The following is a 17,722-nucleotide window of genomic DNA, read 5'->3' as shown; positions in this document are numbered from 1 at the left end:
CCATCTGCTTTTCTAAGTATTTCTCACATACATTCTTCAAAGCAAACACCTGATCCACACATCCTCTACCACTTCTGAAACCACACTGCTCTTCCCCAATCTGATGCTCTGTACATGCCTTCACCCTCTCAATCATTACCCTCCCATATAATTTACCAGGAATACTCAACAAACCTATAACTCTGTAATTTGAGCACTCACTCTTATCCCCTTTGCCTTTGTACAATGGCACTATGCAAGCATTCCGCCAATCCTCAGGCACCTCACCCTGAATCATACATACATTAAATAACCTTACCAACCAGTCAACAATACAGTCACCCCCTCATTAATAAATTCCACTGCAATACCATCCAAACCTGCTGCCTTGCTGGCTTTCATCTTCCGCAAAGCTTTTGCTACCTCTTCTCTGTTACCAAATCCTTTTCCCTAACCCTCTCACTTTGCACACCACCTCGACCAAAACACCCTATAGCTGCCACTCTATCATCAAACACATTCAACAAACCTTCAAAATACTCACTCCATCTCCTTCTCACATCACCACTACTTGTTATCACTTCCCCATTAGCCCCCTTCACTGAAGTTCTCATTTGCTCCCTTTTCTTACGCACTTTATTTACCTCCTTTCAGAACATCTTTTTATTCTCCCTAAAATTTAATGATACTCTCTCACCCCAACTCTCATTTGCCCTCTTTTTCACCTCTTGCACCTTTCTCTTGACCTCCTGTCTCTTATTTTATACATCTCCCACTCATTTGCATTTTTCCCTGCAAAAATCATCCAAATGCCATTCTCTTCTCTTTCACTAATAATCTTATATATATATATATATATATATATATATATATATATATATATATATATATATATATATATATTTTTTTTTTCCTTTGTCGCTGTCTCCCGCGTTTGCGAGGTAGCGCAAGGAAACAGACGAAAGAAATGGCCCCACCCACCCCCATACACATGTATATACATACGTCCACACACGCAAATATACATACCTACACAGCTTTCCATGGTTTACCCCAGACGCTTCACATGCCCTGATTCAATCCACTGACAGCACGTCAACCCTGGTATACCACATCGTTCCAATTCACTCTATTCCTTGCCCTCCTTTCACCCTCCTGCATGTTCAGGCCCCGATCACACAAAATCTTTTTCACTCCATCTTTCCACCTCCAATTTGGTCTCCCACTTCTCCTCGTTCCCTCCACCTCCGACACATATATACTCTTGGTCAATCTTTCCTCACTCATTCTCTCCATGTGCCCAAACCATTTCAAAACACCCTCTTCTGCTCTCTCAACCACACTCCTTTTATTTCCACACATCTCTCTTACCCTTACGTTACTTACTCGATCAAACCACCTCAGACCACACATTGTCCTCAAACATCTCATTCCCAGCACATCCATCCTCGTGCGCACAACTCTATCCATAGCCCATGCCTCGCAACCATACAACATTGTTGGAACCACTATTCCTTCAAACATACCCATTTTTGCTTTCTGAGATAATGTTCTCGACTTCCACACATTCTTCAAGGCTCCCAGGATTTTCGCCCCCTCCCCCACCCTATGATCCACTTCCGCTTCCATGGTTCCATCCGCTGCCAGATCCACTCCCAGATATCTAAAACACTTTACTTCCTCCAGTTTTTCTCCATTCAAACTTACCTCCCAATTGACTTGACCCTCAACCCTACTGTACCTAATAACCTTGCTCTTATTCACATTCACTCTTAACTTTCTTCTTTCATACACTTTACCAAACTCAGTCACCAGCTTCTGCAGTTTCTCACATGAATCAGCCACCAGCGCTGTATCATCAGCGAACAACAACTGACTCACTTCCCAAGCTCTCTCATCCCCAACAGACTTCATACTTGCCCCTCTTTCCAAAACTCTTGCATTCACCTCCCTAACAACCCCATCCATAAACAAATTAAACAACCATGGAGACATCACACACCCCTGCCGCAAACCTCCATTCACTGAGAACCAATCACTTTCCTCTCTTCCTACACGTACACATGGCTTACATCCTCGATAAAAACTTTTCACTGCTTCTAACAACTTGCCTCCCACACCATATATTCTTAATACCTTCCACAGAGCATCTCTATCAACTCTATCATATGCCTTCTCCAGATCCATAAATGCTACATACAAATCCATTTGCTTTTCTAAGTATTTCTCACATACATTCTTCAAAGCAAACACCTGATCCACACATCCTCTACCACTTCTGAAACCACACTGCTCTTCCCCAATCTGATGCTCTGTACATGCCTTCACCCTCTCAATCAATACCCTCCCATATAATTTACCAGGAATACTGAACAAACTTATACCTCTGTAATTTGAGCACTCACTCTTATCCCCTTTGCCTTTGTACAATGGCACTATGCACGCATTCCGCCAATCCTCAGGCACCTCACCATGAGTCATACATACATTAAATAACCTTACCAACCAGTCAATAATACAGTCACCCCCTTTTCTAATAAATTCCACTGCAATACCATCCAAACCTGCTGCCTTGCCGGCTTTCATCTTCCGCAAAGGTTTTACTACCTCTTCTCTGTTTACCAAATCATTTTCCCTAACCCTCTCACTTTGCACACCAACTCAACCAAAACACCCTATATCTGCCACTCTATTATCAAACACATTCAACAAACCTTCAAAACACTCACTCCATCTCCTTCTCACATCACCACTACTTGTTATATATATATATATATATATATATATATATATATCCTGTTTCAGGAGTATTGCTACTCCTGCCCTTGCTCTTGTCCTCTCACTAACCCCTGACTTTACTCCCCAGACATTCCCAAACCACTCTTCCCCTTTATCCTTGAGCTTCGTTTCACTCAGAGCCAAAACATCCAGGTTCCTTTCCTCAACCATACTACCTATCTCTCCTTTTTTCACATCTTGGTTACATCCACACACATTTAGGCACCCCACTCTGAGCCTTCGAGGAGGATGAGCACTCCCCGCGTGACTCCTTCTTCTGTTTCCCATTTTAGAAAGTTAATACAGGAGCTGTGGGAGTATGTGATAGAGTGTAAGAAAGTAAATTCTCGATTAATATGGGTAAAACTGAAAGTTGATGGAGAGAGGTGGGTGATTATTGGTGCATATGCACCTGGGCATGAGAAGAAAGATCAAGAGAGGCAAGTGTTTTGGGAGCAGCTGAATGAGTGTGTTAGTGGTTTTGATGCACGAGACCGGGTTATAGTGATGGGCGATTTGAATGCAAAGGTGAGTAATGTGGCAGTTGAGGGAATAATTGGTATACATGGGGTGTTCAGTGTTGTAAATGGAAATGGTGAAGAGCTTGTAGATTTATGTGCTGAAAAAGGACTGATGATTGGGAATACCTGGTTTAAAAAGCGAGATATACATAAGTATACTTATGTAAGTAGGAGAGATGGCCAGAGAGCGTTATTGGATTACGTGTTAATTGACAGGCGTGCGAAAGAGAGACTTTTGGATGTTAATGTGCTGAGAGGTGCAACTGGAGGGATGTCTGATCATTATCTTGTGGAGGCTAAGGTGAAGATTTGTATGGGTTTTCAGAAAAGAAGAGTGAATGTTGGGGTGAAGAGGGTGGTGAGAGTAAGTGAGCTTGAGAAGGAGACCTGTGTGAGGAAGTACCAGGAGAGACTGAGTACAGAATGGAAAAAGGTGAGAACAATGGAAGCAAGGGGAGTGGGGGAGGAATGGGATGTATTTAGGGAATCAGTGATGGATTGCGCAAAAGATGCTTGTGGCATGAGAAGAGTGGGAGGTGGGTTGATTAGAAAGGGTAGTGAGTGGTGGGATGAAGAAGTAAGAGTATTAGTGAAAGAGAAGAGAGAGGCATTTGGACGATTTTTGCAGGGAAAAAATGCAATTGAGTGGGAGATGTATAAAAGAAAGAGACAGGAGGTCAAGAGAAAGGTGCAAGAGGTGAAAAAAAGGGCAAATGAGAGTTGGGGTGAGAGAGTATCATTAAATTTTAGGGAGAATAAAAAGATGTTCTGGAAGGAGGTAAATAAAGTGCGTAAGACAAGGGAGCAAATGGGAACTTCAGTGAAGGGCGCAAATGGGGAGGTGATAACAAGTAGTGGTGATGTGAGAAGGAGATGGAGTGAGTATTTTGAAGGTTTGTTGAATGTGTTTGATGATAGAGTGGCAGATATAGGGTGTTTTGGTCGAGGTGGTGTGCAAAGTGAGAGGGTTAGGGAAAATGATTTGGTCAACAGAGAAGAGGTAGTAAAAGCTTTGCGGAAGATGAAAGCCGGCAAGGCAGCAGGTTTGGATGGTATTGCAGTGGAATTTATTAAAAAAGGGGGTGACTGTATTGTTGACTGGTTGGTAAGGTTATTTAATGTATGTATGACTCATGGTGAGGTGCCTGAGGATTGGCGGAATGCGTGCATAGTGCCATTGTACAAAGGCAAAGGGGATAAGAGTGAGTGCTCAAATTATAGAGGTATAAGTCTGTTGAGTATTCCTGGTAAATTATATGGGAGGGTATTGATTGAGAGGGTGAAGGCATGTACAGAGCATCAGATTGGGGAAGAGCAGTGTGGTTTCAGAAGTGGTAGAGGATGTGTGGATCAGGTGTTTGCTTTGAAGAATGTATGTGAGAAATACTTAGAAAAGCAAATGGATTTGTATGTAGCATTTATGGATCTGGAGAAGGCATATGATAGAGTTGATAGAGATGCTCTGTGGAAGGTATTAAGAATATATGGTGTGGGAGGAAAGTTGTTAGAAGCAGTGAAAAGTTTTTATCGAGGATGTAAGGCATGTGTACGTGTAGGAAGAGAGGAAAGTGATTGGTTCTCAGTGAATGTAGGTTTGCGGCAGGGGTGTGTGATGTCTCCATGGTTGTTTAATTTGTTTATGGATGGGGTTGTTAGGGAGGTAAATGCAAGAGTTTTGGAAAGAGGGGCAAGTATGAAGTCTGTTGGGGATGAGAGAGCTTGGGAAGTGAGTCAGTTGTTGTTCGCTGATGATACAGCGCTGGTGGCTGATTCATGTGAGAAACTGCAGAAGCTGGTGACTGAGTTTGGTAAAGTGTGTGGAAGAAGAAAGTTAAGAGTAAATGTGAATAAGAGCAAGGTTATTAGGTACAGTAGGGTTGAGGGTCAAGTCAATTGGGAGGTGAGTTTGAATGGAGAAAAACTGGAGGAAGTGAAGTGTTTTAGATATCTGGGAGTGGATCTGGCAGCGGATGGAACCATGGAAGCGGAAGTGGATCATAGGGTGGGGGAGGGGGCGAAAATTCTGGGGGCCTTGAAGAATGTGTGGAAGTCGAGAACATTATCTCGGAAAGCAAAAATGGGTATGTTTGAAGGAATAGTGGTTCCAACAATGTTGTATGGTTGCGAGGCGTGGGCTATGGATAGAGTTGTGCGCAGGAGGATGGATGTGCTGGAAATGAGATGTTTGAGGACAATGTGTGGTGTGAGGTGGTTTGATCGAGTGAGTAACGTAAGGGTAAGAGAGATGTGTGGAAATAAAAAGAGCGTGGTTGAGAGAGCAGAAGAGGGTGTTTTAAAGTGGTTTGGGCACATGGAGAGGATGAGTGAGGAAAGATTGACCAAGAGGATATATGTGTCAGAGGTGGAGGGAGCAAGGAGAAGAGGGAGACCAAATTGGAGGTGGAAAGATGGAGTGAAAAAGATTTTGTGTGATCGGGGCCTGAACATGCAGGAGGGTGAAAGGAGGGCAAGGAATAGAGTGAATTGGAGCGATGTGGTATACCGGGGTTGACGTGCTGTCAGTGGATTGAATCAAGGCATGTGAAGCGTCTGGGGTAAACCATGGAAAGCTGTGTAGGTATGTATATTTGCGTGTGTGGACGTATGTATATACATGTGTATGGGGGGGGGGTTGGGCCATTTCTTTCGTCTGTTTCCTTGCGCTACCTCGCAAACGCGGGAGACAGCGACAAAGTATAAAAAAAAAAAATATATATATATATATATATATATTTTTTTTTTTCAAACTATTCGCCATTTCCCGCGTTAGCGAGGTAGCGTTAAGAACAGAGAACTGGGCCACTGAGGGAATATCCTCACCTGGCCCCCTTCTCTGTTCCTTCTTTTGGAAAATTAAAAAAAAAATATTGAGAGGGAGGATTTCCAGCCCCCCGCTCCCTCTTTAGTGCCCTTTTACGACACGCAGGGAATACGTGGGAAGTATTCTTTTCCCCTATCCCCAGGGAAAATTTTTTTAAAATATATATATTATATATTATGAGAGTTTGGGGTGAGAGACTATCAGTAAATTTTAGGGAGAATAAAAGATGTTCTGGAAAGGGGGTAAATAGGGTGCGTAAGACAAGGGAGCAAATGGGAACTTCAGTGGGAAGGGGGGTAATGGGGAGGTGATAACAAGTAGTGGTGATTGAGAAGGAGATGGAATGAGTATTTTGAAGGTTTGTTGAATGTGTCTGATGACAGCGAGTGGCAGATATAGGGGGTTTTTTTGGGTCGAGGTGGTGTGCAAAGTGAGAGGGTTAGGGAAAATGATTTGGTAAACAGAGAAGAGGTAGTAAAAGCTTTGCGGAAGATGAAAGCCGGCAAGGCAGCAGGTTTGGATGGTATTGCAGTGGAATTTATTAAAAAAGGGGGTGACTGTATTGTTGACTGGTTGGTAAGGTTATTTAATGTATGTATGACTCATGGTGAGGTGCCTGAGGATTGGCGGAATGCTTGCATAGTGCCATTGTACAAAGGCAAAGGGGATAAGAGTGAGTGCTCAAATTACAGAGGTATAAGTTTGTTGAGTATTCCTGGTAAATTATATGGGAGGGTATTGATTGAGAGGGTGAAGGCATGTACAGAGCATCAGATTGGGGAAGAGCAGTGTGGTTTCAGAAGTGGTAGAGGATGTGTGGATCAGGTGTTTGCTTTGAAGAATGTATGTGAGAAATACTTAGAAAAGCAAATGGATTTGTATGTAGCATTTATGGATCTGGAGAAGGCATATGATAGAGTTGATAGAGATGCTCTGTGGAAGGTATTAAGAATATATGGTGTGGGAGGAAAGTTGTTAGAAGCAGTGAAAAGTTTTTATCGAGGATGTAAGGCATGTGTACGTGTAGGAAGAGAGGAAAGTGATTGGTTCTCAGTGAATGTAGGTTTGCGGCAGGGGTGTGTGATGTCTCCATGGTTGTTTAATTTGTTTATGGATGGGGTTGTTAGGGAGGTAAATGCAAGAGTTTTGGAAAGAGGGGCAAGTATGAAGTCTGTTGGGGATGAGAGAGCTTGGGAAGTGAGTCAGTTGTTGTTCGCTGATGATACAGCGCTGGTGGCTGATTCATGTGAGAAACTGCAGAAGCTGGTGACTGAGTTTGGTAAAGTGTGTGGAAGAAGAAAGTTAAGAGTAAATGTGAATAAGAGCAAGGTTATTAGGTACAGTAGGGTTGAGGGTCAAGTCAATTGGGAGGTGAGTTTGAATGGAGAAAAACTGGAGGAAGTGAAGTGTTTTAGATATCTGGGAGTGGATCTGGCAGCGGATGGAACCATGGAAGCGGAAGTGGATCATAGGGTGGGGGAGGGGGCGAAAATTCTGGGGCCTTGAAGAATGTGTGGAAGTCGAGAACATTATCTCGGAAAGCAAAAATGGGTATGTTTGAAGGAATAGTGGTTCCAACAATGTTGTATGGTTGCAAGGCGTGGGCTATGGATAGAGTTGTGCGCAGGAGGATGGATGTGCTGGAAATGAGATGTCTGAGGACAATGTGTGGTGTGAGGTGGTTTGATCGAGTGAGTAACGTAAGGGTAAGAGAGATGTGTGGAAATAAAAAGAGCGTGGTTGAGAGAGCAGAAGAGGGTGTTTTGAAGTGGTTTGGGCACATGGAGAGATGAGTGAGGAAAGATTGACCAAGAGGATATATGTGTCGGAGGTGGAGGGAGCGAGGAGAAGAGGGAGACCAAATTGGAGGTGGAAAGATGGAGTGAAAAAGATTTTGTGTGATCGGGGCCTGAACATGCAGGAGGGTGAAAGGAGGGCAAGGAATAGAGTGAATTGGAGCGATGTGGTATACCGGGGTTGACGTGCTGTCAGTGGATTGAATCAAGGCATGTGAAGCGTCTGGGGTAAACCATGGAAAGCTGTGTAGGTATGTATATTTGCGTGTGTGGACGATGTATATACATGTGTATGGGGGGGGTTGGGCCATTTCTTTCGTCTGTTTCCTTGCGCTACCTCGCAAACGCGGGAGACAGCGACAAAGTATAAAAAAAAAAATATATATATATAATTTTTTTTTTTTTCAAACTATTCGCCATTTCCCGCGTTAGCGAGGTAGCGTTAAGAACAGAGAACTGGGCCACTGAGGGAATATCCTCACCTGGCCCCCTTCTCTGTTCCTTCTTTTGGAAAATTAAAAAAAAAATATTGAGAGGGGAGGATTTCCAGCCCCCCGCTCCCTCCCCTTTTAGTCGCCTTCTACGACACGCAGGGAATACGTGGGAAGTATTCTTTCTCCCCTATCCCCAGGGATAATATATATATATATATATTATGAGAGTTGGGGTGAGAGACTATCAGTAAATTTTAGGGAGAATAAAAAGATGTTCTGGAAGGAGGTAAATAGAGTGCGTAAGACAAGGGAGCAAATGGGAACTTCAGTGAAGGGCGCAAATGGGGAGGTGATAACAAGTAGTGGTGATGTGAGAAGGAGATGGAGTGAGTATTTTGAAGGTTTGTTGAATGTGTTGATGATAGAGTGGCAGATATAGGGTGTTTTGGTCGAGGTGGTGTGCAAAGTGAGAGGGTTAGGGAAAATGATTTGGTCAACAGAGAAGAGGTAGTAAAAGCTTTGCGGAAGATGAAAGCCGGCAAGGCAGCAGGTTTGGATGGTATTGCAGTGGAATTTATTAAAAAAGGGGGTGACTGTATTGTTGACTGGTTGGTAAGGTTATTTAATGTATGTATGACTCATGGTGAGGTGCCTGAGGATTGGCGGAATGCGTGCATAGTGCCATTGTACAAAGGCAAAGGGGATAAGAGTGAGTGCTCAAATTATAGAGGTATAAGTCTGTTGAGTATTCCTGGTAAATTATATGGGAGGGTATTGATTGAGAGGGTGAAGGCATGTACAGAGCATCAGATTGGGGAAGAGCAGTGTGGTTTCAGAAGTGGTAGAGGATGTGTGGATCAGGTGTTTGCTTTGAAGAATGTATGTGAGAAATACTTAGAAAAGCAAATGGATTTGTATGTAGCATTTATGGATCTGGAGAAGGCATATGATAGAGTTGATAGAGATGCTCTGTGGAAGGTATTAAGAATATATGGTGTGGGAGGAAAGTTGTTAGAAGCAGTGAAAAGTTTTTATCGAGGATGTAAGGCATGTGTACGTGTAGGAAGAGAGGAAAGTGATTGGTTCTCAGTGAATGTAGGTTTGCGGCAGGGGTGTGTGATGTCTCCATGGTTGTTTAATTTGTTTATGGATGGGGTTGTTAGGGAGGTAAATGCAAGAGTTTTGGAAAGAGGGGCAAGTATGAAGTCTGTTGGGGATGAGAGAGCTTGGGAAGTGAGTCAGTTGTTGTTCGCTGATGATACAGCGCTGGTGGCTGATTCATGTGAGAAACTGCAGAAGCTGGTGACTGAGTTTGGTAAAGTGTGTGGAAGAAGAAAGTTAAGAGTAAATGTGAATAAGAGCAAGGTTATTAGGTACAGTAGGGTTGAGGGTCAAGTCAATTGGGAGGTGAGTTTGAATGGAGAAAACTGGAGGAAGTGAAGTGTTTTAGATATCTGGGAGTGGATCTGGCAGCGGATGGAACCATGGAAGCGGAAGTGGATCATAGGGTGGGGGAGGGGGCGAAAATTCTGGGGGCCTTGAAGAATGTGTGGAAGTCGAGAACATTATCTCGGAAAGCAAAAATGGGTATGTTTGAAGGAATAGTGGTTCCAACAATGTTGTATGGTTGCGAGGCGTGGGCTATGGATAGAGTTGTGCGCAGGAGGATGGATGTGCTGGAAATGAGATGTTTGAGGACAATGTGTGGTGTGAGGTGGTTTGATCGAGTGAGTAACGTAAGGGTAAGAGAGATGTGTGGAAATAAAAAGAGCGTGGTTGAGAGAGCAGAAGAGGGTGTTTTGAAGTGGTTTGGGCACATGGAGAGGATGAGTGAGGAAAGATTGACCAAGAGGATATATGTGTCGGAGGTGGAGGGAGCAAGGAGAAGAGGGAGACCAAATTGGAGGTGGAAAGATGGAGTGAAAAAGATTTTGTGTGATCGGGGCCTGAACATGCAGGAGGGTGAAAGGAGGGCAAGGAATAGAGTGAATTGGAGCGATGTGGTATACCGGGGTTGACGTGCTGTCAGTGGATTGAATCAAGGCATGTGAAGCGTCTGGGGTAAACCATGGAAAGCTGTGTAGGTATGTATATTTGCGTGTGTGGACGTATGTATATACATGTGTATGGGGGGGGGGTTGGGCCATTTCTTTCGTCTGTTTCCTTGCGCTACCTCGCAAACGCGGGAGACAGCGACAAAGTATAAAAAAAAAAAAATATATATATATATATATATATATATTTTTTTTTTCAAACTATTCGCCATTTCCCGCGTTAGCGAGGTAGCGTTAAGAACAGAGAACTGGGCCACTGAGGGAATATCCTCACCTGGCCCCCTTCTCTGTTCCTTCTTTTGGAAAATTTAAAAAAAAATATTGAGAGGGGAGGATTTCCAGCCCCCCGCTCCCTCCCCTTTTAGTCGCCTTCTACGACACGCAGGGAATACGTGGGAAGTATTCTTTCTCCCCTATCCCCAGGGATAATATATATATATATATATATATATATATATATATATATATATGTGTGTGTGTGTGTGTGTGTGTGTAAATATGAATATATTTATTTTTTCATACATATTTGCCATTTCTCATGTAAGTGAGGTAGTACTAAGAACAGGGGACTGAGCCTTAGAGGGAATATCCTCACTTGGCACCCTTCTCTGTTTCTTCTTTTGCAAAATTAAAATTACATGCACAGAAAACCTTTAATTTAACAAACCCCAATATAATGGATTTCGGATTTAATGGACTGGGCAAATAATAACACATTAGTAAATAATAATTTGGAAAATAAAAAAATTCAAGAGTCTCAAATGCCACACCACGAACATTTCATATTACACTTGTTTTCTTGGTAGCATGGGGGTATACTTTTTTTGTTTTGGTCTCATGCTGCCACAATTCAGTTAACTGGGAGTCTGTCTTATAGTACTGTAAATATCACATTATGTTTGCTGCTGTTAATGTTAAGAAACTTCATGAAGTACTTGATATTAATAAAGATGCCAATTTCCATGGTTACACATCAACAGAGAAGCATAACTCAATCTTGGTGAACGTTGGAAGAGAACAGAAATACAAGGAAAACCAGATTACATTAGATTCACATACTGTGCTGAGAATTACAGGAACAATAATATAAGTTTAGAGCTGGTGAAAGACACTTTTTTTGTCTCCATTTCTGGATGCTGCTCTATGGACAGTGAGAACATACCCACAGAAAGGATGCAAGGAGAAAAATCAATCATACTGGTTGGTAATGAGATCTCAGACCTGTGCTGTGGGACATTTCGTCGAGTTATAAACAATAATCTTGACTAAACAAGATATAATATCACATCTCTTACTTTCTGGAGGTGGTGGACTTCTGGTCACCATCAGTGGGGTTGGTGCTGTTACTAAGAGTCTTTTATTTACGAAAATATGGCACAGGTTGGAAAGTGTCTGTAGAGGAAAGCATTATAGTACTCCTGTCTGTTGACTTCACAGAATGTGGCTTAACGTCTCCCATAATATGCAGGGTGGGGGTTCAGTCAAGGCTTTGGTAGGAAGCACATGAGAGGTCAAGTGTTTAGTGTTCCATCAGGACTCTGGTTGGGATTCCAGACAGTGGATATGAGTGGTTAAATCTGGGTCAGTGCCTCGGCTACCTCTGGAGACTCCAGTTGGGCATCCAATGAGGAGACATACTATGCCATATAGTTTAGCTTGAAGGAGACTGAAAAGGAGTCTGGTGCATGAGAGAGGCTCAGGTGGAGGTACATCTACATGCATCACAACAAATCACCAGGAAGAACCTAAATTATTCCCTTCAGAGCAACTTTAGTATACCAGAATTACATTTGAGACTGAGGAGCCTAAAACTGACTTTTCAAATCTTCCTTACTACCTTGGGTTGAGAGTGGGTCTGAGGAGTCTGTCAGGTGGATGCAGCTAAGCATCCCCATGGGAGGTGGGAGGCAGCAGCAAAAGTCACAGAGGGTGAAGACCACCAAAAACCATCATGGCAAACACAAGAAAACACCAAAATACACAAAAGGTAAGGAAAATCATTACTTTCACCAGAAAAATGAGAAATATCGAGGGGAAGGTGGAGGCTGAACGAAGAGAGCCTATGGACACCATAATGTGTGGTGCTGAACTGTCTCCAGCTGCTGGCTCTCATTTAAATATATAGCAACCAAACATCACATAATATTGGTAAGTGGAACACAGAACTTAAAAACATGGACTCTTGTACCTATCATCATAGAAAAAAGAAAAACATCGGAGATACCACTAAAAGTTCTACAAAGAGGGTAAACAGAAAAGACGCGTTCATTCATTGCAGATATGGACACCCACAAAAGCTAAGATAATTTGGTACACGTGATTTAAAGATCACCAAAAATCATCTGCTGTGCCAACAGCAAAGCAAAGGTAATTACCATCCTTTTTCATGCTTTTGAAATCTAATATTTAGAATTCTGAAATAATTAAAATATTCACAAATAACTTCGAGTCAAAACATATATAAAAAGACAATCAGTAAAACCTTATATTAATGAAGAAAATCAACCGAGAATAAACTACACCTTGTATAAAAAATTTGTTTCCACCTGAAGATAAATTAACTTGAAAACATCATTGTCTTTTACCCGTCCACCATCAAGCGTAAAGGGAAGGGTTGAAAACTTAGATACACATGAAAGACTAAAGTAGATGCTCAGGTCTAACTTGCTTAGATAACCCAGTTGTCTTGGCAGGTGTAAAAAACAAACAAACAAACTGGAATGACTACCTTTAAAACATGCTTATGGTATGGCATCTGGGACTGGTACAGAAAGTATGTAAATATGATGCTATGTGGTAACTCCTGTATTTGCTGCCTTCTATATTCACCGATAAACAAGAAAATAGGAAAGCTGGAATGTTAGAGGGAAAACGGTTGTGCAAATGAGGAATGTGAACTGTGCAAAGGGCAGATGGGAATGTAATACGAGATTACACCCAAAGGAAGGGTGTAAACAGCCCATTAACAATTATCTCTTACAGTCCAAATCAACAGTCCCAGGTATATAATTATTGTAACATGAGAGTCTAGAATCTCTATTTTACTATACTTAGTTATTATATTAAATATAATTACATAGTCATTGTTTCTTTAATGATCAAGTTTCATTTTCAGTGTCAAACAAGAGATTATGAACTATCTTTTAGATCCAAAGATTTCTTCTATAATAACTTTACAGTAAAATCTTGTGTCATCTGAAATTTTTGGGATATCAGTTGTTTCAGATAAAAAATATTTCCGATTAATTTCCGATTATTCAAGGGTTTTAAAAATATTAAATACAAATATCTTATAGAGAAAATATAAATATATGTAAACAAATAACATTACTCGATCTTTTGCTGCTTGCTTATGTCATAAATAGTTGTCATGCCGACAATGAAGTCCTTGCTGAAAGCTACTTTGGACTCATCCTTAACCAGCCTCTTGCACAACTCCATCTTCTTTTTGAGGCTTAAAACATTCTCTTGCACATAATGTGAGACACAGATGGCTTTGCTGATGATGCTGGAAAGGGCTGTATCCACACTAGTAATCCAGGTGCACAAAATACATATATGTGCAAGACCAGCACACAACAATGTGTCAGAAAGCAAACAGGAGATGGTAAACAATCACCAGTGCCACAAAACAACAGTTGGTGAGTCCAGTAATGGTTACTGCATGGTGCTCATCCATTTTGAAATATTTTGATGGATCTTTTTGAATTTTTAAATTTTTTTTGGAGAACATAGGGTTACCAACTGAAATGGATAAACATACATTGTTTTGAACATTTTGTTGTCTTGAATTAAGGATATCAAAGGTTTTACTGTAATAATTTGGTTTTATATAGTAATACTCTCTCCTAGGGAGTACTCTGTTAAGAAATACCCAATTCTGATGGAGACATCTTATTCAATATCCTTGAATCTTTATCCTAACAGGTGTCTGTCAGTAATGGCTTAGCATGGAGCTTGGATAAGAAGACTTTCTATTACAATGATTCCCTTGCCTACTCCATAGATGCTTTTGATTATGATGATGAATCCAGTAAAATCTGTAAGTATCAGCTTACGTTTAGAATGAACATAAATTTTCTGCAAGGAAAACTAAAGATTTCTTATGCTCTTATTGATTGTGAAGTTGCACTAGTTGAATCTTTCATGAAACTATAAAATTATGATATTTGATCTCATTTTTCTATGTGAGGTAACTTCCTTCAGCGTGACAAGTTAATGTACAGTAAAAGGAGTTGATTTGGTGGTGTCCAGCTCTTAGATAACAGTGACAGTTATTCCAGATGTTAAGATCCTGCACGGGATATCATGGAAGGATAACTGAGTGTTTCTGCATCTTTAATTGCTCTTGCTCCACTACCCTGTCTTTCAGAGAGCATTGAACTCTCCTAAAACAGTTTATTTTACTGTTTCTTCATAAAGGTCTCTTATTACCATGATATTTGATTAACAAACAACTTCCTGCCAGCAAGTAGATATTTCTTTGGGAAGAATATTTGCACACTAGGATATGAACATGGTTATTCAAACTTTTACCAAGAATAATGGAATTATACATCATCCTTGGATCTTGTTCATCAATGTAAAATTTTACTGGGTAATGAACTGTTATATATATGTATATATACATTTTTTTTTTTTCTTTGTCGCTGTCTCCCGCATTTGCGAGGTAGCGCAAGGAAACAGACAAAAGAAATGGCTCAACCCACCCCCATACACATGTATATACATACACGTCCACACACGCAAATATACATACCTACACAGCTTTCCACGGTTTACCCCAGATGCTTTACATGCCCTGATTCAATCCACTGACAGCACGTCAACCCCGGTATACCACATCGCTCCAATTCACTCTATTCCTTGCCCTCCTTTCACCCTCCTGCATGTTCAGGCCCCGATCACACAAAATCTTTTTCACTCCATCTTTCCACCTCCAATTTGGTCTCCCACCTCTCCTCGTTCCCTCCACCTCCGACACATATATCCTCTTGGTCAATCTTTCCTCACTCATTCTCTCCATGTGCCCAAACCATTTCAAAACACCCTCTTCTGCTCTCTCAACCACGATCTTTTTATTTCCACACATCTCCCTTACCCTTATGTTACTTACTCGATCAAACCACCTCACACCACACATTGTCCTCAAACATCTCATTTCCAGCACATCCACCCTCCTGCGCACAACTCTATCCATAGCCCACGCCTCACAACCATACAACATTGTTGGAACCACTATTCCTTCAAACATACCCATTTTTGCTTTCCGAGATAATGTTCTCGACTTCCACACATTCTTCAAGGCTCCCAGGATTTTCGCCCCCTCCCCCACCCTATGATCCACTTCCGCTTCCATCCACTGCCAGATCCACTCCCAGATATCTAAAACACTTTACTTCCTCCAGTTTTTCTCCATTCAAACTTACCTCCCAATTGCCTTGACCCTCAACCCTACTGTGCCTAATAACCTTGCTCTTATTCACATTTACTCTTAACTTTCTTCTTTCACACACTTTACCAAACTCAGTCACCAGCTTCTGCAGTTTCTCACATGAATCAGCCACCAGCGCTGTATCATCAGCGAACAACAACTGACTCACTTCCCAAGCTCTCTCATCCACAACAGACTTCATACTTGCCCCTCTTTCCAAAACTCTTGCATTCACCTCCCTAACAACCCCATCCATAAACAAATTAAACAACCATGGAGACATCACACACCCCTGCCGCAAACCTCCATTCACTGACAACCAATCACTTTCCTCTCTTCCTACATGTACACATGCCTTACTTCTTTTCTTTCGTACTATTCGCCATTTCCCACGTCAGCGAGGTAGCGTTAAGAACAGAGGAATGGGCCTTTGAGGGAACATCCTCACCTGGCCCCCTTCTCTGTTCCTTCTTTTGGAAAATTGAAAAAAACGAGAGGGGAGGATTTCCAGCCACCCGCTCCCTCCCCTTTTAGTCGCCTTCTACGACACGCAGGGAATATGTGGGAAGTATTCTTTCTCCCCTATCCCCAGGGATGCCTTACATCCTCGATAAAAACTTTTCACTGCTTCTAACAACTTGCCTCCCACACCATATATTCTTAATACCTTCCACAGAGCATCTCTATCAACTCTATCATATGCCTTCTCCAGATCCATAAATGCTACATACAAATCCATTTGCTTTTCTAAGTATTTCTCACATACATTCTTCAAAGCAAACACCTGATCCACACATCCTCTACCACTTCTGAAACCACACTGCTCTTCCCCAATCTGATGCTCTGTACATGCCTTCACCCTCTCAATCAATACCCTCCCATATAATTTACCAAGAATACTCAACAAACTTATACCTCTGTAATTTGAGCACTCACTCTTATCCCCTTTGCCTTTGTACAATGGCACTATGCACGCATTCTGCCAATCCTCAGGCATCTCACCATGAGTCATACATACATTAAATAACCTTACCAACCAGTCAACAATACAGTCACCCCCTTTTTTAATAAATTCCACTGCAATACCATCCAAACCTGCTGCCTTGCCAGCTTTCATCTTCCGCAAAGCTTTTACTACCTCTTCTCTGTTTACCAAATCATTTTCCCTAACCCTCTCACTTTGCACACCACCTCGACCAAAACACCCTATATCTGCCACTCTATCATCAAACACATTCAACAAACCTTCAAAATACTCACTCCACCTCCTTCTCACATCACCACTACTTGTTATCACCTCCCCATTAGCCCCCTTCACTGAAGTTCCCATTTGTTCCCTTGTCTTATGCATTTTATTTACCTCCTTCCAAAACATCTTTTTATTCTCCCTAAAATTTAATGATACTCTCTCACCCCAACTCTCATCTGCCCTCTTTTTCACCTCTTGCACCTTTCTCTTGACCTCCTGCCTCTTTCTTTTATACATCTCCCACTCATTTGCATTATTTCCCTGCAAAAATCGTCCAAATGCCTCTCTCTTCTCTTTCACTAATAATCTTACTTCTTCATCCCACCACTCACTACCCTTTCTAATCTGCCCACCTCCCATGCCATTTCCCGCATCAGTGAGGTAGCATTAAGAACACAGGACTGAGCTTTAAAGGAAAATCCTCACTTGGCCTCCTTTGTTCCCTCTTTTGGAATGGTAAAAACTGGAGGGGAAGACTTCCAGCCCCCTGCTCCCTCTATGAATATATCAATAAATTAAGAGTATAAAATCAAAAGTTTTCACAAATATCCAACCATTTACATCAACAGTTCTCAGTGCATTTACATTATATCTAGCCTATGCCAAGAAATTCTTAACAGAAGTATATATTTTTCTATTAATAAGGGAGATGAACA

At 41.7% G+C, this 17,722-nt stretch overlaps 2 protein-coding genes across 3 annotated transcripts in view; one reads left to right on the top strand and one right to left on the bottom strand.

Moving 5' to 3' along the window:
• The window catches only part of LOC139754583 (protein SCO1 homolog, mitochondrial-like), an 89,189-nt gene that overhangs the window by 7,356 nt on the left and 64,111 nt on the right, over positions 1 to 17,722 (bottom strand). The gene's annotated exons all lie outside the window — the stretch shown is intronic.
• LOC139754582 (regucalcin-like) overlaps positions 1 to 17,722 on the top strand; it is a 68,625-nt gene that overhangs the window by 34,005 nt on the left and 16,898 nt on the right. For both annotated transcript variants that reach the window (XM_071671978.1, XM_071671979.1), the window contains exon 5: positions 14,311 to 14,425. In XM_071671978.1, coding sequence (XP_071528079.1) covers positions 14,311 to 14,425 — 115 coding nt within the window. The remainder of the gene's footprint in view (positions 1 to 14,310; positions 14,426 to 17,722) is intronic.

The sequence above is a fragment of the Panulirus ornatus genome, chromosome 17, assembly GCF_036320965.1.
Source record: "Panulirus ornatus isolate Po-2019 chromosome 17, ASM3632096v1, whole genome shotgun sequence".
NCBI lineage: Eukaryota > Metazoa > Arthropoda > Malacostraca > Decapoda > Palinuridae > Panulirus > Panulirus ornatus.
Note: the sequence above shows the minus strand (reverse complement) of the source record. Positions and strands in the feature narration are given on the sequence as shown.